The 21,278-nt window shown below is 40.2% G+C and overlaps 1 protein-coding gene across 7 annotated transcripts in view; it reads right to left on the minus strand.

Annotated features, from left to right (window-relative positions):
- Window positions 1–1,952: 1,952 nt before the first annotated feature.
- ENPP2 (ectonucleotide pyrophosphatase/phosphodiesterase 2) overlaps window positions 1,953–21,278 on the minus strand; it is a 74,279-nt gene continuing 54,953 nt past the window's right edge. For 6 of the 7 annotated variants that reach the window (XM_052788126.1, XM_052788131.1, XM_052788132.1 and 3 more), the window contains exons 14-25: window positions 20,046–20,077; window positions 19,105–19,232; window positions 17,052–17,139; window positions 16,825–16,912; window positions 15,739–15,911; window positions 15,403–15,454; window positions 12,718–12,854; window positions 12,094–12,229; window positions 10,810–10,887; window positions 8,150–8,282; window positions 7,369–7,525; window positions 1,953–2,567 (exon numbers count right to left, since the gene is read on the minus strand). In XM_052788126.1, the coding sequence (XP_052644086.1) occupies window positions 2,397–2,567; window positions 7,369–7,525; window positions 8,150–8,282; window positions 10,810–10,887; window positions 12,094–12,229; window positions 12,718–12,854; window positions 15,403–15,454; window positions 15,739–15,911; window positions 16,825–16,912; window positions 17,052–17,139; window positions 19,105–19,232; window positions 20,046–20,077 (1,373 nt within the window). In that variant the 3' untranslated portion in view covers window positions 1,953–2,396. The remainder of the gene's footprint in view (window positions 2,568–7,368; window positions 7,526–8,149; window positions 8,283–10,809; window positions 10,888–12,093; window positions 12,230–12,717; window positions 12,855–15,402; window positions 15,455–15,738; window positions 15,912–16,824; window positions 16,913–17,051; window positions 17,140–19,104; window positions 19,233–20,045; window positions 20,078–21,278) is intronic. The other variant, XM_052788129.1, reaches the window with a different exon arrangement.

The following is a 21,278-nucleotide window of genomic DNA, read 5'->3' on the forward strand; positions in this document are numbered from 1 at the left end:
GAAGAGAAGTAGAATAGAAGTAAATTACTAGTATTTATTCTCACAGTAAGCAACTGAGTAAAAAAACAAAACAAAACAAAACAAAAACACATTTCCCTACACACCAATCATCATTCTTTAGTGAAACCAAGATAGAGTTAAACCATCTGTCCCAACAATCATCACTTACTGCATTTCAAAAGCAAACTTCTCTGAACACAAGATGACCATGTTTCAGAGCTTAAATGTTCCTTTGGTATAAATTTCATCTTATTTGGGGAGAAAATAAAAGAATTACATCATTTGTTAGATTGCATTAAAAAGACCAAAGAAACAAAGCAACAGATGAATGTCAAAGCAACACAGTAGTGGTGGTCTTTGGTTTAGTCTATGAACAGCCACATTATATCATTGCTAAAGTTGGTGTTGGAGAAATTAGGTCTTAACTGAAAACTGTTTTAAATCCAGAGGAAATACCCTTTGTAGCACATGTAAGAATGTAAAGTTTATCATGGCAGGAAGCCCTGCCAAAAGCTCACAGAAAAATATTTCTGTGCTACCAGACAACCACAAGAGACAATTTTTAAGTTGCAAGAATAGGATGTTTCCCAGAGCTTTGTGCAGTTATTAGAATTTCCATCCTAACCTTTTGGGGGGATTTTAAAGCATTCAAGTTTTGTGTTCTTCTAATTTAAACAGAATTTGGCACCTAGAATAATAAAATGTTGTCTACTGGTCACAAGAACTTTATCATCAGTGTTAACATGATTAATTCCAGTTTACTACTTTCTCTTCGATGGATGTTACAGAGATGCAAGTTGCTAAAATTGTGCCAGATGATTAATTTTACTTGGGAGACCTAGCTATTCATCTGTGTACATGGCTGAGATGCTTTCCAGCCCTTCCTGCTTTCCTCCAGCATTTGCAAACCTTGAAGAGAAAATAGACACAAACCACTTTGGTGGAGAGAGGGAAATCTGTAACCCCAAACGATGGCTTTGTAGTAGTGCCACTAGTGGGTTCAGCCTCAAGAGGCATTCTAAACAATAATTTATCTTTTACATCATCTAACTACATTAACACTAATGCTCCATACCATATGCCTTCTATAAAAGCTGTCCAAGGCAAATCAGGCCATTATCTAGATAAGTATACAACAGCATCTTTTCCATTGGCTTAGGACTGTGCCATCAGTGTCACTCATAGGGGCTTGCCAGGATTATGAGACTGTGGTTGCACAGAAGTATCCAACAAAGACTTGACTCACTTGACCAGGTAGGTGATGGTTGTAAATCACATGCAATGTATGGGGTTCACAGTACCAGAAGTTATATATGTGCAATCAGGCCAAGGGGCTTCCTTCGAGAATGAGCGCTGGCATTAAGCCTCAGACCCAACCTCAGATTAGAGGAAAACTCTGCAAATTTTGGCCATTAGAACAACATGATGAAAATCAGATTTTCTCCTCCCAGGTAAAAGTCCACTGCTCGGTGTTTAGCAATGTCACCTCTGTCAACATCTGCCTTACCTCAGCTTCCCTCAAAGTCAAAGCAAAAGATGATGGAACAGGTATACCCAGGAACCAGCCCAGAGCAGCGGCAGTGGAGAAGGGATGCCACAGCCCGGCTGGTGACATCAGATGTTTTCACCTCGCATCCTCCCCACAGCTCCAGAGCAGGGCCAAGTGGCCTCAAATGTGGGGTACCCCTGCTAGCTTATGACACCAACCAACATCCTCTCCCAGCTCTGCCCCTATGGCAAAACCTAACCAGTAACGACTACTGTGGGTGTCTGTTTTATGGTCTCACTGCCGAGTACCAGGGCAGGGCAGCTGGGCTCCTGGCAGTCCTCTTACCAGCAAACCTAAGCTCTTCAGAAAGGCTCTGCCTGGTGAATAAGAGAGATCTGGCAGCGCTCAGGTGCCCACAAGTCCCTCTGAACATCCCTGTGAAAGGAAATCAAAACACATTAAAAAAACTGAATGTGTGGTTTATTATATTTAAGATGCTATTTGTCTATAGGGTTTAAATATGTCTGTCACATAGTTAACAGTAAATGAATGTAATTTTACATGTTCAGTATTTTGATACACAGTACAGGACTACAAGTGTGGTAAAGGAGCATGGGAAATTAATATTTCCTTGATGCACATATCAAATCCTGCAGCACCACTTAAGAGCTCGGAGTAAGGACTGAAGCTGCAGCATTACAAGCACTACTAAATAAACCAAGAGACATACCTATATTAAACATTAGAGAAACAAAAAAAAAAATGACACAAGGGTTTAATATTTAAGATTTGATACAGGATTAAAATACTAATATTTTTAATGTCCTGGTTTCAAATTAATAAATATAAAAACAATATAAAAATATACACCAGTTGATAAAAGGATGCACTGAGTAAGGTTAGAAAGCTAAATTTCACTTTCAAACGTATGCAGGTATGTCTTTAGGGAGAGGATTTCTGTGTAGCTGCGACTGGTCTTTCGGAAGAAGTCCAAGCTTGTGAGCTGTTCGATGTCACGCACGCGTGCAGTGTGCATCTTAAGAAGATCTTCGACCCACTTTGATTCATCCTCCAAGCTCTGAAATGTAAAAAAAAAAAATAATAAAAAAAATTTTATAACCTGCCATGTCAAAAATTATCTCTGAAAGCAAATGCAACTTTTCTAAACATTGGGTCCATTTAAGAATCTCTGCCCTGTTCAAGAATGACTAAGGTAAACAAATTCCAAGAAAAGAGATTTGAAACTTAACATGCAAGATGATTCCTACAGTTTTATTTCAGGACCCATTTTAGGATGGGGTTGAGACAATGACCATAGTCATCTAGGAACAGATGGCCCCATGCTGCAGGTGTTTCAGAAGAACAGCCATATGCTTTCAGAAGATTCATTAGTCACTACATATTTTTTTATCTCACAGCAAGAGCTCCATATTAATCAGTTGTGTATTACCAAAGCCCAAACTCCAGGCTGTTTAGCTTTGAACCCTACCCTTACACATTATTCTCATCTGACCAGCACCTCATCTAACACAATATTATTTTAATCTTTCCACTTTACTGTTAGGACATCATTACAATTCATTACACAGTTGGGACTATGGTTTATGTTGGTACCTGTAAAATCATGTTATTGGAACATACATATTATTCACTGATAGAAAAAAGACTTTCACTAAGCATTTCCCAATACAAAAAAAAAAAAAAAAAAAAAAAATCGGGAAGGTGATGCTGCCAGAGTGATCGGGGTCAAGTTGTGTGGGTGTAATCTCTCTTAGGGGACTGCTCCTGCTGCATGCCTTGTGCCAGCTCTGGCACATGTTGGAGCAATCCACAAACTAATGTAACTCACTAAGACATCAGAAAATCAACCCTGAAAAACACTGCAGTTCCTGGCTGTTTGAGTGCGTTAACCAGCCCAGCGACACATCCCATGAGCATTGCAGCCAGCCCCAGGGACTGCACGGTGGGGAGCAGACATGGGAAAAGGACAGAACAAACAGGACTTTTCCACCTTTGGCCTCTCTGGCTGGTATGTCTACACCGCTGCTGGGGAAGCAAGTTAAGAATGGAGGGTCGTGCCTCTGGGCATTTGGACTCCTTGTGTGTGACTTGGAAATCCTGCTGATAGAAATCTACTTCTGGGCTTACTCCTGAAAATGAGCCCTTTCTGGCTCTCTCAGCAAGGTCCTCCTACAAAGCGATCCTCTCACCGATCAACACTAAGCTTCAGCAATGCCAGAGCCTACCCAACGCAGTAGATGTGCCACAGACCAGGCAGTGGGTCACCCTGCAAAGGCCAGGAGGGTGAGCATGATCGTTTGCACAGAGAGGACATGAAGTACCAGCTAGGTCACAGCTGGCTGCTCGAAAGCAAACATCCACGACCCAGTCAGCACTTGTCTGTTTTGAAGCTTTTCAGTTCCAAACCAACTTTCCTTTCCATGTTACTAGCACCCTGAGACCCAAAACCAGGTCTGGACCACGAAAAGAAAGATGCAAATTAAGAGGGAAGAGAAAGGAGTGTGCCCTACTCGCTCCCCTTCACCTGTAGTGCCGTGCTCCAGGAGCACTGTTGGCAGCACACGGCTGCAGGAAGCCTCCAGCTCAGCCATCAGCCTGGCAATCAGATTCCTAGTCTGCAAACGGGCCTCAACAGGGTTATTACTGCAAATGGAATCACCGTGACATTTTTGTTGTCTTCAAGCCTTCCTTCTGAGCAGGGAATCTGCATTTTACGGAGCTCGGAGGGAAGCCCGATTGCTACAAAGCTCAGTTTTTTGAATACAAGGAGGACTCTTAAGAGTTTGCGAAAGGCCCACAATATGAATAAATCACAGCACTGTGAAGTTGGTTTAAACCAAGTCCAGCAAGACAGAGTTTGCATGACCCCAGGAAATCAATCGACTGATCTAGGTTTTAGTTCTTCCATTCCACAACTGGCCCATGAAACCTCAGGTCCAGCAGCGAGGAGTTTAAACACAGTGATCAGCTAACATGGTATTATATTCCTACAGAACAATGAATGAAGTGTATAAATTTAAAATTATAGTTTTCTCCATCTGTGCTGGTTAGTCTCACCTCAATAGCACAGTGAGTCTTAGAAGGAAAAAATAACAATTAAAAACATGGAGGTAAATAGAAATAGGCAATCAATTAGGAGGGTAACCACTGGAAAAGATACCAGATATTCTGGACAAAAGAATCTCTCTGGATATCAAATTATTAGCTGGAAAGCTGAACATGATCAGAGTGTAGACAAGTGGGTGAGGAACTTGCTTATTAAAAGAGAAATTTAGAAGTTTTTCTGAAAGGGAAAATAGTGGCCTGGAAGCAGTTTCTAGTAGAGTTCCTTCAGCTTTGGTCTTGGAAAGGATTTTGTGTAATGTTTTCATACATGCTTTTTGTGCCAAGATCATTAGTGTGCTAGTGAAAAAAACCCAACAATTGGGAGTTCCTGTCAATGCAGAAGACTGGAATAGCATACTGGAGGATGCAGTTGTGGGAGTCCCTGGTATAGTATGAAATTGGGTTATCCACACTGACAGCAAAAATTTCTCCTAAGCTGGGAGCTTCTCAGGTGAAACAGCAGATAGAAGAGAAAGACCTGGGTGTACTGGTTGTGCATGATTGATTGTGAGCCACTGTTATAACACAGCTATGGAAAAAGCGAATCCTAGATAGTATCAGGGAAGTTACGTCCAGTGGAAAGAAAACCATTTTAATTTTGAGATCTCAGCTGGAGTACTTTATCTCACTCGTGTTCCAGAAAAAAAAAAAAAAATTAAAAAAATCAGACTGGTACAGATGCATAGGAAGGCTACTAAAATGTTCATCCTCTCTTACAAGAAGAGCAAAAAAAGATCCTGGGTCTACCATGAATAGAAAGAAGTATATGCCTTGAGAATCATCATAAATCATCACTAGGGTAAATCCCAAAGAAGCCCAGTGAAGGGCTATTTAAGCCATAGAAAAATGTTGACACAAGAATAAATGGGTATAACCTCACCATGAATAAACACGGTTTGGAAATGGAACAAATTCAAATGAGAAGAGTAGTGGTGTTCTCCAATGGCTGTGTGAAGAGAGAGAGAAAATGTGCAAAAAGAGCAGAGCAGGGGGAAAGCTAGTATTTCTTCAGATCTTAAAAGAAAGCTGTGGAGAGGTTAAGGAAAAATTCTTCTATTATCCCATGCATTTCATCCATGAAGTATGTGAGGTTTTACACAATCACTTCTTTGAACAAATAAGATGGAACACCATGTGCAAAAGTAAGACTGACACCGTATTTGAATGGCAAAATTTTGCCTAACTGTATATTCATTCAAGAGCTACATTTAAATATTTTTGGAGTGGTTCTTTGCTATGTAAAAAGCATAGACCAATATCTGCTAATGACCTTGTAGTAGCACTGAAGTTCCTCCCAGAACTGTAAATACATACACCATAAGCAGCATGAACTACAGAGAAAAGAAGCCTGGGTTAGAATATAAGAAATCAAAAAGTAAAAGAGGCCATTATCCTAAATAGCTCATAAAAAAGATTTCAGCAGTTTAAAAGGACCGTGACACACAGTATAGGGAGGAAAAAAATTTACTTTGTCATAAAATTGCATATGGGCAGAGTTACAAGGACAGAGGCACTAATAAGTGCCAGATTAGTAACTTCCAGATCACCAACTGGATCTTGATTCAGAGGAAAGCAGTCCAGAGAAAAACCACGATGAAGTATATGTAGGACTTTCCGAGACTTCTGGTGGAAGACATCTCTGCCCAAAGCAGTTAAGAGTCTAAACAGGGGGAAGCCAGACCTGCTCAAGAGAGAGGGATACTGCTCCAAAAGCATGGTTTTAAAAAGAGGGACCTGAAAGCAGGCGATGTTTGATGAATGAGAAAGACAGTGTTCCAGGTGAATTGTGTACAGAGTTGGAATGACTATTTCTGCCTGTAGCTGGAATAGGAGTCTTAACTTTTTGTGCCAATACAAAATTCATAACACTAATGTGTTCATTCAGGAAACGGTCTCCTGGCAGCCTATAGTGAAGCGTCTGTGTGCAGGAATCCGCACAGCTGTGTAATGGGAGAACAAGTTCAGGCGGAAGGACAAGTCTAAATACAGCTGCCTGGGAGGACTGCTGTCCTTGCTGAGCGCCGGAGCCCATGGGGACCCAACTGCTCTCCTACAGCACAATCAGTTGCCGAGTGTGCGTGTTACTTTCTGCAGTGCTGACCAGACCAAAGCCTTTGCGCTTCACCAAGATTCTTACACTATAGGGTCTTGCATCCTAAAAGAAGATAGGAAAGGAACCAGGAGAGTGTCTGGTCATCTCTGTTAATAAGAACCCAAACTTCTCCCTTGAATCAAGACATGTTCTGGAAATGGCAATAGCTAGCACTCTACCCTTGGCAGGTTTTAGTGTATAGTTTTAATACTGCGTGGGTTGGATGTAATCATGCTGTCTGATGCACCCAGACTGCCATAGCAGACAGACTGTATTGTACCTGCATATGGAAACAGACCTCAATAAAAACATCAGGCTGGCTGCCAGCACAGTATGTCTACGCACACAACCTCCCCCCAACCTGCTCTGAAGTTACACTGACAGTGTCTGCCAAAACATAGAAGCCTACAGGTTGTTTACTGCCAACATACTGTATATGTCAGTTCTTCCAGACAATTTTAGGTGCAGTAACAGTTCTGTATTTTCTCTCATATCACAGAGGAGTGCTTTTGTCTAATGAGTTGAACATGACACTTAATAGAGTCACTGCCCTGTGCTTTCATTCAAGACATCAGTGAGCGCTAGCATCTAATAGTAACAGAGTTTCACATGTCCCAGGGATATATTTACCATGGGGCTACAGTAGTGCAGCAGAACTTACATTGCAGCTCTCATCATTGTCAGGCCGGTGGGGAAGGATGTATGAGAGAACGGAGAGCGGTCCATCGCACTTGTCAGCTGGCTGAGTGAAATCTAAGCAGCTGGTTATGATGGCATAGTAATGAGTAGGAACAGGGATGGTGCCGCCTTCCACGTACCTGGCGGAATAAAGCAAACATTTATCTACAAAGGGTAAACTTGTTTGGAAGAAGGTTACACAAACAGCATGGTCTTTCCTCCCCTACATGTGAGGACACATATACGTTGTTAAGATGTGTTTGATTCCTAAATGCTATCTGAAAATGAGCATTCAATTAGCTCATGTTTGGATACTGTGCTATAGAAATACCACACACCAGTGCTGAAAGGCTTCTTCAGTTCAGGGACATAGTGAGAAAGCATTACTGAATTAACGAAAGACTTGAGTATCTAACTCAATAGCACTGCTATGGTTTGCTCTGGTATCCAGTTGTCAACTCTTAAATTCTGGAGAATTTTAGAGAAAACAGATTATTTGAAACATAATTCAGCTTCATCTCAAGAATGAATGAACACTTAATTTCAAAGTCAAGGTGAACAGTTACCTGCTGAATTGCCATTTCCTTATTTTTACCACTGCCCTACCTACAGGGGCATTCAGTCTTGATGAACAATAATTTTAGAAAGAGCTAGAAAATTATATCTCCTCTGAAAAATCAAATACTGTGCAGATAATGAATTGTTTAAGATAAAGCCATCATTAAGAGAAGCAACAGCAAACCAATTTAAAGACAAACTCTTACTGTTTTATTTTGTCAGATGTGTCATGTAAACCATCATAGTCATAGTCAAAGATTGGTCCACTTATAACATTGACTCCGTTTCGTTCAGTGGCATATCTCTTCACCAAAACCCTTTGGAAATAGTTCCATACCTCTGTGGAGGAAAAAAAAAAAAAAACCAACAAAAAATAAACTACACCAAAATTTAGATAAGTCAAAACACGTCAAGATTATAAACAATTTTTTTTCCTGAAAATAAAAATCCGGTGGACATTATTCACACGATGGTAGGGGAAATCAAAGACTAATCATTACAGATTTACTGCAGCTTCATTCAGTTTGGTCAATAAAGGCTATTCAGACTTCTTTGTTCTCTGTTGATTTTTTTCCCCCAGCCCATGCTAAAGGAAATGCACGGTACCACTCCCAGGCTGGCATTGCCATAGACATTGCACAGAGAGCCTGCTGTTCCTTCACCAAGCAGTAGAAACAGCTATTCACACACTTTTGATGTCCCTGTAAACACTTCCTTTGTCTTTCTTATCTTGTTACAGGGAATGGTGCTGTGTTTTTTCTTTAATTCTAGAAAGGAAACAGCACCGTGATTAAAAGCAAAACCCAAACATTTTAAAAGTAAGGGAAATACAAAGGTCAGATTCTTCCAGTTAAATTCTCCTTGGATATAAAATGTCTAACTTACAAATTACATGCTGTCAAGGATGACCAAATTATGGCAAGGCATCTCATTACAGCAACTTTTGGGAAGAGCATGACACACTTTCTCCCACCACACCCTCCTCAACCTTAACAAGTTAGGATTCTTGCAGGGACGGGAAACACACTGGAATCTCCAGTTACATCATTCTTTTCCTTCTTTTTTCCCTTTTATTTTAACACAAACAGAAGTGTGTGTAAACAAAACATCTCAGACTTGTAAAAGTTTAACTTTTGTCTTGCCAGCTCAGACCATTAAGTCCATGGCTCCCCGGCACGGATGGCAACGCTAGCCTCGGCAAGTTCCCCAGTACGCCTCGTCCTAAGGCTGCTCAGTGCCACCCGAACTCCCTGCTCAGGCTGATGCAGAGAGCTCCACAAGCAGTGGTCCAACAAGAACCTCATCTGCGGTAACCACTTGGCAGTACCACTACTCCAGCTGCTCGCTCCTCCAATGCATTAACCTTAACAATAAAAACAGCCCCAAAAGGAAAGCTTTTTTCTCCCCCAGCCTGCGTTTTCCAGCTGAATCAGTTCCCCACTTAGGTCCCCCCCTATGCAGCCACATAGACAGCAATGCCAGTGCAATGGGGGACCGGCCCAGAGGCATCATCTTGCAGCGCCAGCAAAGCAGGAGCTGCTTAAGCCAGACTCACTACAGAAAAGATGGATACAGAATTATTGCCTGGAGGAATGGGATGGGACAGTGAATTAAAAAAAACAAAGCAGAGGAGGGGGCCTCTGCAGCCAGCACTGCTACCAAAGCCAACATAGCATAAAACCGCCACCTTGTATTTACCTTGTTGCGGAAAGAGCTCCATATAATGAGCTTATTCTCAGCTCTCGTTATTGCAACCTGCAAGCATGTAGTGGTTCATAATTCCCCAGGAATGACATTAGTTCCAGCATTTGTTCTCGGGGAATCCTTCACCCCCTTGTGATGAAGAGGAAGGCCACTAGACAAAATGAGCTGCTAGTGGTGGGTTGTTCTCCTGCGATTAGCATCTCAGCTAATTTTCTTAGACTAACTTTAGCATAGAGAGCATTTTTATGAAGTGATTTGAGAGTGGGAAATCCCCAATAATTTTGCACTCTGTAATCAGTTAAGTGCCTTTGCTCAAATTTCCAGCAAACATCACCACTTGTTCCTACTCAGAGGTTTTTCAGTTAAAAACACTCTTTTCTGGTTAAAAAGAAAAAGCCTCCCATAGGCTTTGATGTTTATCCAAACCTCTCTGGCCTAAAATCTGAATTGGAAATCTCACAAGAACAGGCTCTTGAGATTCTTCCAAGGCTTCTCAATTCCTGCCAAGCCAAAAATGCCACCAGAATAGTCTGATGGTTTTCCTACCTCTTGGCAAAACTAGAGAGAAAAGGGATGTGCAGACAAAAGAAATATTAATACTATATCCCTGCAGCACTGAAAGTTTCAGCCAGGTTTAAGTCATTCCTCATTTTCCATAAATTAGTTTCCTCTTCCTTTTTCTTTATAGGTAATAAACATGTTTGGTCTCCCTCTAAGGGCATGGATAGAAAAATCAGAAATAATCACTTGTCCCTGAACTACAACAACATGCTAAGTGCACACTCCCAGGCGGCTCCAGTTGAGAAGTAAAAACATGTTACCTAAATATGTTCTGCACTAGCTTGGGCTACAGACAAGAAAATCTGAATAGTCTTGCACAAACTGAATTACTGTGGCATGAAGCAAAATTGCTGAACTACAGCATGTCTGTGCTCTTATCTTAGCCCAGCACCAAGGAAAATAAATCTTTCTTAAGACTTTCTTGTGATATTTTGTCTGCCCATACTTAGAACTATGCAGGTGCCCACATGTATTATCTGCTGGCTACAGGTAACTGAACTTTGTTCTGAACTTCTCCCCTTCATAGTCCAACACACATATTAAAACAAAACAAAACACACATGTTGGGAAAGAGAAGTAAAGCCGTGGAAAGAGTACCTACTTTTGAAGGCGGGATACATTGGAATGATATTTGTTATTAGAAAAGCATCGTATTTTGCTTCGGCAGAGGAACTTAATTCTGGAAACAATAAAACAGAAAAATATTAATCAGATGAAATATCAGAAATTCAAAGAATATAAAAATGTTTTGAAAAATGGCTTCAGAGATTAACCAAAGGGAATACTGTCATCTAAACAGCAATCTGAATGCTATATTCAGAAGCGCACATTTTACGCATAAAATTTGTCTTTAATGTGACAGCTGAACGTGGAAAGTAAGGATTTCATCTTTGCTTCAACTGCCCTACCACTTCAAAATATTTTTATAGCTCATCTATTTTTGCAGTCTCGAAAGTCAGAGCGCTGCTCTGCAGGCTTTTACAAAAGAGGCAAACAATTTCCAGGGAGAGAAGTGCGGGATTATCTTCTAGTTCTGAGCAAGACTCTGCACCAGTAATTCCATATCAGAAAGCAACCATAAAATATTTCAGCCAGTGAGTGAGGAAGGCAGAGCAATGAAGTTCCCGACTGTGAGACAGTTGTGTCCCTTGAACATTTACTAATCCCAGAAGATCATTGCTCCAAGACTGAACCACTGTAACTGCACCAGGAGAATCCAGGACGCTCATTTACACAGGTTTTCTACTAGCACTCTTTCTGTAGGATGGTAGAAATTTTTACAGTATGCAAAATCTAATTTGGATTTATAAATTAAATATACATTTATCTTACTGCTGTTTGAACTCAAAATTAAAAACTCTGACCAGATTCCCAGTTCATATAAGCTGCTCTCTGTCCACTGACTTCAAAGGGCCAGCTTTTGAAGATTGTATTCTAGCTTGTACTCCTACTCTGTGCAATTCTTTGTTCACCTTTATTTTTATTAACTAAACTGGGACACTTCACTGTTTTGGTGCATGAAGCTGGACATCAGTTTGGAGCATCTGTCATGGAGCTGAGGGACCACAACTGTGATGGCAACTTGTGGCATTGGGCCCTTGATCCTCAGCAAGTGCCGCAAGAATAATGTATCCATCCCATTGGGCCCCATACATGACACCGGTGCAGGAGCAGCCGCTCTGAGAAGATATCACACAGGAAGAAATCACCCCAGAGCAGTGGGAAATTAAACCATTCCTACCTATATTCCTTCCCAACAATCTCAAACAACCTCTTAGTCTGTTTATATCTGGGTGGGGGTTCATACCTAAGGTTTTCCCTAAAAAAAAAAAAAAAAAAAGAAAATTACAAAACCTCTAGGTATTAAAAAGCTATCTGAACTTACGAGGAGGGAAAAGGAAGCCATAGGAGAGCTGTTTGTCGCTTCTGTAGGCTGTACAGCTCTGGCTGTTTCCTGGAGAAATGCGGAGGTCGGGCCTCACACAGCTGGCCAGGTGCTCCGGGACACCTGATACCTCTGCCTGCATTGAGGAACATGGACAGAAATGACAAGAAAAGTAATTCCAGCATTTATAGCTAAAAGAAAACTATTTCATACAGCTGACAGATTACATGCAAGGCCTTGCGTGGAGTAAAATAAACCACCTAGCTGTACAGCCATTCCTGCTCCTGTATCTGCTGCAGAGCCCCTCCTTCAGGTAGAAGTCACCATGGGAAATAATTCAAATGAAGTCGCTGATTATTCCATCATAATAAAACAAACCCCCATCGAGCAAAACTTAGAAACAAAATGAAAACAGGAGAAGAAATATACAGCCTTTGTGCCTTAAAACTATTTTCTCCTGAAGGAAAAAAAGGATTTTGGCATTGTTTACAATGGTATTTGACATAATTTCTGGTGGGAAAATCTACTCAGGGAAGGGGAATTTTAGGACTTCAAGAATATAGGTACCAAACAGATTTCCCCAGGATTTTTAAGCACTTTTTTGAGAGCAAAGACAGCACTAACCTGTTTGGAAATAGTGTAGGATGTCCAGAGAGGCATGAGGAATGTTTCACTGTAGCCACTTTCAAAGTCATGGTGATGCAAGATATTGTATTTTGTGCGGTACAGTACTGCAGGGCGCCCATAGAGAAGATGCTTCTCTACAGATCGGAAGAAATTAGATTTGCATTTATTACTGAAAACCTTAAAGATGAAAAAAAAAAAAGAGGCTGGCTTTCCAACACATGCTGATTTTACAGTGGTCCTTAATGGGATACTGACCCTGAATAACTGCTAAGGAAATCTTGTAACAGAAGGAGCAGCAGTTCTTAATAGTTTTGGTTGGGATCCCCCTTCCAGGCTCACAACCCACTTTGAGGTCAAAAGTCCCTTCTGCACTTGAAAGCTTGTTGGGGTTATAGCATGGAGAGAGGGTGTTTCTCCAAACAGAGGAGACTCCACAAGGATCTTTGTGTCCACATTACAGTCACACGTGAGGTGATAAGCACTTTTTTTGTAGCTTTAAATCAGCCCCTATCCTATCACTCCTGCTACTCTTCTCCAGGCTTTTTCTCCTTATGTTTTTTGAAAAGTCCCTCTCAAAAGCAATGCAAAACTGCTCACTCACTAAAAGAGTATTTTTTTTCCACTTGGCTGATACAGATAATGTTCTGAAGACTGATGTGCTATTTTCTGTCAGTAATATCAAAGAAAACAAACAAACAAAAAGCCTTTTCCTAACTTTAGCTACAAAAAGACACTTCCAACTCTGCAAAACTTGCTTTTCTTCTGTCATAGTGATATGTTATGGTTAAATGTCACTAGATACCTCTGACAAGCTTACTTATAAAAAGACAAATACATCATTGAAAGACATAGAAGAAGAATAAATTTCCTGGCTAATCTCGCATTGTGCTACACAGTTCACTGATTTTGATTTTGCCATTTGACAAAACAGATTGGCTTGCTTTTGGAAATCAAAACATAGGAACAAGGAAAGCGGCCTAACACTGTTCACAGATAGGCGTTTAACCTGAAAGAAAAGGGCATGTTTTATTAGTGTTTCAGTCCAAATAAAGGATATTTTTATAGGACACGTGAAAGAAAAGTAGGAAGAGCCTTCTCTAAGGACACAGATGATAAACTTGCTTTATTCAAGAGAAGCTGAAGTCATCTTTTTTCTGCATGTGAATAACAAGATCAGGTAAATATGCATGGTGCACCATGTGGGAGAAGGGAATTACCAAATAAATGCAGGAAGATCTGCGAACAGGTGCTACAGACTGTCATAAAGTACAACAAAATAACTTGCACATAGCAGAACTACTTGTTGTTTAAATAAGGGGCACTTCATTCCACTTAACAGACAAAGTACAAATGAGCAAGTGAAATTGGTTTAAATGCTTATATCTTAATACACATCAAAAATACTATTTTTATACTACTGAAGTGAAGAAGCATCAAAACCTTAAACCAAAATAAAGGTATTAAGATGTCTAGGAGTGCAATGGTGAGAGTGTTTTTTCCTGATGCCAGAAATTGCCACAGCAGGGAGTAGCTCTTCACTAATTGGAAAAATCAATTTAACAGGATGAAAGCTGCAGAAAGGCAATTTAACTCACAAATAAAAGGAATAATTTCACCTCTAGAAACTAAAGGATAGGCTGCATTGCCTGTTCATAACAGAAAAACTGAAGAAATAGCTCCATAAGGGAATTAAAAAAAAAAAAACAAACCAAACACCTCCTTAGTCATCCGAGCAATACGATTTGAAGTATCTCAAAAGTCCATGTCTAAACTAAAAGCTTTGGAATTTGCTAATGTGGACAATTGTTATGGTGAGGAGGATGCTTTGAAATTGTTATGCTGAACCAGATCACAGCTGTGAGAAGGAAAGCTCTGCTTCGGTGTGCCTTTCAGTCAGTATTGCTGCTCAGAAAAGCAGTTCCCATTCCCTCCCCTCTGGTTCTATTGCTACCTTTTAACCTGGACCACAGCCCTGATGCAGCGAGAGCGCAGCTGCACCAAAGTCAGCGCTGGCACACAGCAGGGGCTGGTGCAGGAACTAGTGTCCAGGAGAGCAGGGGATGCTTTCTCCTGGGAGTAACATTGACTTGAACACCGATGAGGGACAGAATTGTACTAAGCATCCCTGAACCAGCAGGGCATTTCTGCACTTGTTTCAGCGGATAACCTGCACCCTAAAAACCAAGCATTAAAGACCCAGTCAGGGATTGTCAAAGCAGCTGTACCATCCTTTCTACCACTGACCTGGTGAAACCTAGGCCTGAACAATACTGGTAAAACACAGCATGCAGATGTGGTCTGTGTTTTTCACCCCATTTATAGCTTGTGGTTGAATGGAGTACAGCCTCACGCACCCTCTCCTTTCCTCATCTCTCTGCTTCCACAGGAGAGATTAAGCCTCCTAAAGGTGATGGAAAGGAAGAGCTAAAACTCATATCACTTTGAGGGATACTTTAGTCCTGGTTACAACAAAAGATAGAGTGCACTCCCTCATGTGAGCAGCACTTAATCTTGCCCACATGTCTCATGTATGTCTATGTGATATTTTGACAGTTATTTGAAAAGACAGTTTACTACACATTAACCAAACCAAAACAGGAGTTTCTCTGGTATCAATGACACAAAGTGACTTGCAAAAGAAAACAAAAATATCTTTTATTAACCGAGGCACCAGGCTCTTACCTTCTGTTCCCTTGACATGAAAGCGCTTGTTGAGTTCATCCAACTTGTTCTTCTCAAGCATAGAAAAAAGGAACAAGATTAGGATCACTGGAGCATTCTGACATCTCATTTTACTAGGCATCTAGCAAAACAAAACTAGTGCTATAAAACACTGATGATTTTTTTGTTTCCTGTTTTAGAAAAAGCCATAATAGTTCCAAAAGGGCACAAACACTTCACAGGAAGGATCTGTGGAATTCTTACAGATGAAATCCTCCCAAAATAGATAAAATATCTACAACTTTACTAGGCAACTACTGCTAATAGTGGAAGCACCAGCAGATCTTTAAAACCTACCTTATCATCACATGTACATCCTATATCAAAATCTGAGGCAGAAGGTAGAGCGACAGGATAGAGTGGTTTAGCAACTTCATCTGGCACAGTTGGTTTGTAAACATTGGCTCTCAGCAGGTGATTTAAACTTCCGTGGGTGCCGTTATTGGGAGCAGGCTTTAATCCAAGCAGATCTATGAAACCACCAAAGACAAGTGAATAATGGTTAGATTGCAAACATTTATTCAGCAGCATCTCTACCAAGCAAAGACATTTATTTGCAATACTGTTTACACCCACAACATGTTAATGAATGCTTTTAATGTAATAAAAATACTAACATTTCATCCAAATCATAAAATTGCAGATGCTGCCTGAATAGTATGGTAGCCTTTATGACAAGAAGTTTAATTTGCATCAGGACACCAGAAAACAGTTTTATTATAACTACTCCTGCAGCTTCCAGTGCAAACCTACGGTCAATGTGCTGACCTTACACCAACCATCTGGAACACAGTGTTATTAGTCACCTGCTTTATAGATAAGGGATAATTACCTTTTTGGTATTTCATGTTTGGAAAAAAAAATTTAAATAAGTGAATTACACCTTTGGCTTGAAAGTTTTATTGCCCTGGAAAATCAGTATTAAAGAAAAGATCCTAGTAAATATCTGTATACATCACCACATTCTTCTTTACAGCTACAGTATGAATTCAAGAAACATACTCGTACCAGGAAATGCCATAGAAAACTAAGTGGTGCCTCTGAGTTGCTCCATGAGACATGCAGGTTCAGTCTCTGAACAGAAACTTCCTTCCTAGGCTGCTGAGGTGTGGACACAATGCACTGTAGTGGTATGTATTCGATCTCTGCCAAGATGCACGCAGCAAAACTATGGTAACGCTCTTTACTGGCCAGCTGCTAAAGTAGAGCAAACAGGCCCCCAAGAGGTGCCTTCAGCCCTCCTGGCCCAAAGGCAAGTGCTTGGGAAAGGGGGACTGGGGCAAGGACACTGGGAGTCAGGGCATGAGCTCATGGGTGCCTAAATGAAGCCCTGTTAGCTAAAACAGCGTGCGTCTCTTGCAATTTCTCAAGCAGGTAACTTACCACACATGACATTGTAAAGTTCAATATTTTCAAAAGGAGGCACTTTGGTCTTGTATTTGAATGTAGGACCATAACCTATAAAGACAGTCTTAAAAAAAAAAAAGGAAGAATACAAAAGAGCAGCATTAAAAGGTAGGGTTTTTTTCAGTGAATATTTACATTTTAGAGACCTCCAATTTCTTCTGCCTTCAGTGACCCTCCCACAAAGATTACTGCATTTCCCATACCTGCATGCTGTTTATCTTGTTGTCATAGCCGTGGTCTCCATGGAAGAAACATTTTCCTGTTGGTTTCTTGTAAACATCCACAGCTTTCCTAAATTGAAAAATTATTAGAAAATTTCCTCAAAGGTGTAGGTAGGGTGTCTGACCTGAACACATACTTTGGGGGTAGGAGGGACAAGGTTACAAGGCAGTGCATTGCTTATCTTCCTTGAATAGCAGTAATGGGGACTGCAGCCTCATCCAACAACCCCAGGGTTTCTCCCTCTGCTCCCACTATAAGAGGGTGCAAACCTAAGAGCCAACTCTTACTCATCGATAACAACCTTAACATCTATTTACTTATTTTCTCAGGCTTTCTCATATCACATCATCTCCTACAGACTAGAGGTATTTTGGACTATACTCTTCCAATCCTCAAGAGGCCAACAAAGGCTTCTAAGAAAGCACTTTTTTGATGTTACAATACTGCAAATGTCATACGATGCTGTAAAGTGCTTTCACCTGTTTGCCTTCCACCTAATAAACAAAAATGTGGAGCAGAAACAAAGCTGGAGGGAGTAGAGAAAGATTGCAATGAAGGTAAATAGCTGAGAAAATATGTGCTATATCATAGAAACAGAAATTATTAGCTAATTATACATCCAGTGGACCAGATTATCCTACAAGTTAATTTCTTCATCTGCAATAAAATGATGCTCAGTCCAAGTTTGATTTTGGCCTTGTAAATTACTTGAGTTACAGCAATCAGATCTGTAACTACCATTTTCCTGGCTGTGAGTATACAATGAATTACAGTTACATTAACAAATGAATTATTGGTAAAGGAGACTTCAGAAAATCTAATCAATAAATAAGAAATTACTAAATGTAAATCAACTTGGGCCATCCCATTAGTTCCAGTAAAATTCTTAAAACTAAAACTTTTATTGGCCTAAAACTCAGAGTGTGATTCTTTGAAATACACATGATCCCTAGCCACAGAAACTGCATGGGGCAGCCAGCCAGCTAGCTAGTGGAGTTATGCAAGAAAGCAATTGGGGTTTCTCATTCAATGCTTCAGCAGAGTGATCCTTGCATAATTCACAAAAAGATAAGCACAGATGTCAAAAGGCACTTACAACACACGGTCTGTTTGCCTGGCAGCTATATGGACAAAACACCCTACTGTAATTTAAAGCTCATAACAGATTACTGTGAGCCAAAAGCTGTGTCATCTTCCAAGAACCACTGAGTCAGCTTTATGCATAAAAACCCAGCCATTATCATACTGTAATACACAACATGTGTCAAAAGATCAAAGCAAGAAAAACAATATATATCAATCCAGAAAGGGGGACACAATTCATAAACAAAGGCTACTCCTCTCCTGTTCACTCCATACATATATGTGCCAACTTGTTTTTCCTCGCTCAATTTTTAGCTAAGAATATTAAAAATTGCCCATATTTTATAACTGAAAATTCAGAGGCATATGGGGAAGAACAACACAAAACAGTGTTTTCTCTGAGCTAAAGCATCCTGGTTTTCTGTGGATTTATTTTGCAACACAATACACTGCCGGCACTTTCATGGCCACCCTGTCATACCCTTCCACATGTTCTCAGGCTTTCACCCACTCTGCCAATATCTCCATTTTCTTCCCATTCATCCATTGCATCCACTCAGCCTCTTGTTCCCTAACATCCGCTGGTCACATATGCCTTCCCCTTCCTCCCATATTCCCTGCTTCCTGGTTGGAATAAGTTTGCACCTCATTAAAAAAGCTTATCAGCTGCTATATATTTGAGCTAATCAGTCAAAACCCACACAGCTGCTTGAGGAAACCAATCTGGCTTTCTACCCTCTATCCAGCTACTGATTTTCCCAAACTTCAAAACAATTTTTTGTTCTGAGCCACATCCCCCTGCACCAAATGTGATTCAACCTCACCAGGAGTTCAAAACTCCTCTTGCTCATGAGGTACAGGAGCAGGATGCTGACAGACAGGAGCAATCCCAAGTGTCTCATTTCCTTAGAAAAAAAGGCTGAAAATCAGGAAGCAAAAGCAAGAGTTTACCTTGCCACATGCCATTTGCGATCCACCAGTAAATGGACATCCTCAATCCTTCGGTTGTAAGCGTAGTGCAAGCGTTTAGGCAGGTGCTGTTTCAAGTAAGGCTTGAAGTGCTGGTCTGGCTTTCTACACTGAAAAATAAATGGTTACAAATGACACTGCTGCCAGTTAGCTTAGATGCACATAAAACCCTGAACTACAGAAATCAAGCTGTTAAGGTCATTATTGACGATGTCTTGAAAACAAAGTGTACATCTAGAGTACATGACCCAGCCCTTTCTGTGCAGTATTTGCATAAGACCAGGGTCCAGGGAGTCATTCAAAGATGTATTTGGAAAGCTTCATTCTCGTGATGGTCTTTTTGAAAGCATCATGCAAAACATCACACTTACTTAGCTCGTGGACGAAGAATTTTATTCTAACTGGACCAAAGCTTACGTTTCAGAGGAAAGCTGAATGCTCAAAATACATCTCATCTGCAGATATATTTAAAGCCATCGGGTTCCAAAATTGGATTTTTTTTTTTAATCAGCTTTTATTTTAAACACCTTTTTTCCATTAAAAGCAAGGTTATAGTTGAAGGCTATCAAATTAACGTTTTCAGTGTCTTCAAAGTGCTAGTAAAATATTTACCCTAAAAGATTACTTTCCATTTCTGAAGGAATGAATAAATAGATTCAATTCAGGGAGTCAGGATGGTCAGGGAGATTCTGGCTCTGCACTGCCCAAAAAGGTTATAAAAGCTACTAGAGCAGCAAACAGTGGAATTCATGACAAACATTAATCTGTACTCATGAAGGGCACCATTTAACACTCTTTATTCATGTTAATGGTCAGTTTTCCGGCCTAAAGAGTAAGGAGAGAATGCTGAATAATGCCCCAAATTAAGGTGTGAACTAAGCAGTGCAGTATAGACAGAGATACTGTCAGTCCTAAATACTTACTGTAAGGTTGGCAACAATCACTTTAGGGTCATCTGTTAAGCAAAGGAAAAAAAAAAAGACAAAAATATAAAAGATGAACAATTTGCAGAAGAAAACACAAGGTGATAATGTAGTTTTACAGAAGGTGGCTGATCTTTACTAAAAGTGCACTGTATATATCAGACAAGATATCGTGAAGATGAACTAAAGTTTAACTGTGTACCCTTTACTTAGTGATATTGTAGTTACTTAGGTAGTGTTGCTCACTGTTTTATGATTTGGGCCTTAGCTTAATACTTATTCTATTTTCTGAAAACATACACTTGCGAGTCTTTTGACTGCTTTCCTTTAAAATAAAAAATCATCCCCAAACACAAAGACTTTCCTTGAAAATTTTTGAAAGCACATTTGAATGCAACAATGCACTTCCTTAGAAGCAGTGAGATAAATATGTAGCATTTTTTGTCTCTTTTAACATTTCACACATTTCATAGGCTACTACAGAGTAAGTGAAAAGCCACAGTAAAATATTCTGGATATGTCTTTGGACTATTAAAGGGACATGCAAGATGCAGAAAGCCCCAAACCAGCAACAGTCCACACTAACTCTGTTTTCTTCCACAGTGGAGGGGGAGGGGAGAAGAATTTTTCAGTCCTGAGAGGAAAAAAAACAGGCTAAGAGAAAATCTTAGGAAATTAAAACCTCTTGCTTAACTATTAGTGTTTTGGTTGCTTAAGGCACAATCTTGCTGAGCTTGAAATGAGCTCTACTGAATCTCAAAACCCAAGCTATAGGCTTATTCATTGCAAAGGTACGCCTGCAGTATTGAGGCAATAATATGGAATAGGAAAATGGAGGAGGAATAAAGAAGTTAGTAATTTGCCATTTAAGGGAGTAAACCCCAGTTCTAAAACTAAGGAATATGCTGCTTTGTTTTATGTTCAAACTGCTGATTTATAAGCAATTACAAATATTCAAACTAGGAAGCTGCAAACAGAGGCCAAAAAAGGAAAATGGTATTGCGGGAAAACCAGTAGTATGACTCAGAGGTCAGTCAGACAAGCTGATCTTTTTGGAACATATTGCCATTTGCCCTCCAAAGAAAACTCATTTTTCTCAGCAATTTGGGAATTCAAGGGTTGAAAGATCTTAAAAAAAAAAAAATCTTCACCGAACTGAAATATAAGTTTTCAGTAGACTGTGAAGTGTAGGAATTTAGGTTTTATGCTAGTAAGTTTTATCAATGTACACAC

The sequence above is a fragment of the Harpia harpyja genome, chromosome 5, assembly GCF_026419915.1.
Source record: "Harpia harpyja isolate bHarHar1 chromosome 5, bHarHar1 primary haplotype, whole genome shotgun sequence".
Classification (NCBI taxonomy): Eukaryota; Metazoa; Chordata; class Aves; order Accipitriformes; family Accipitridae; genus Harpia; species Harpia harpyja.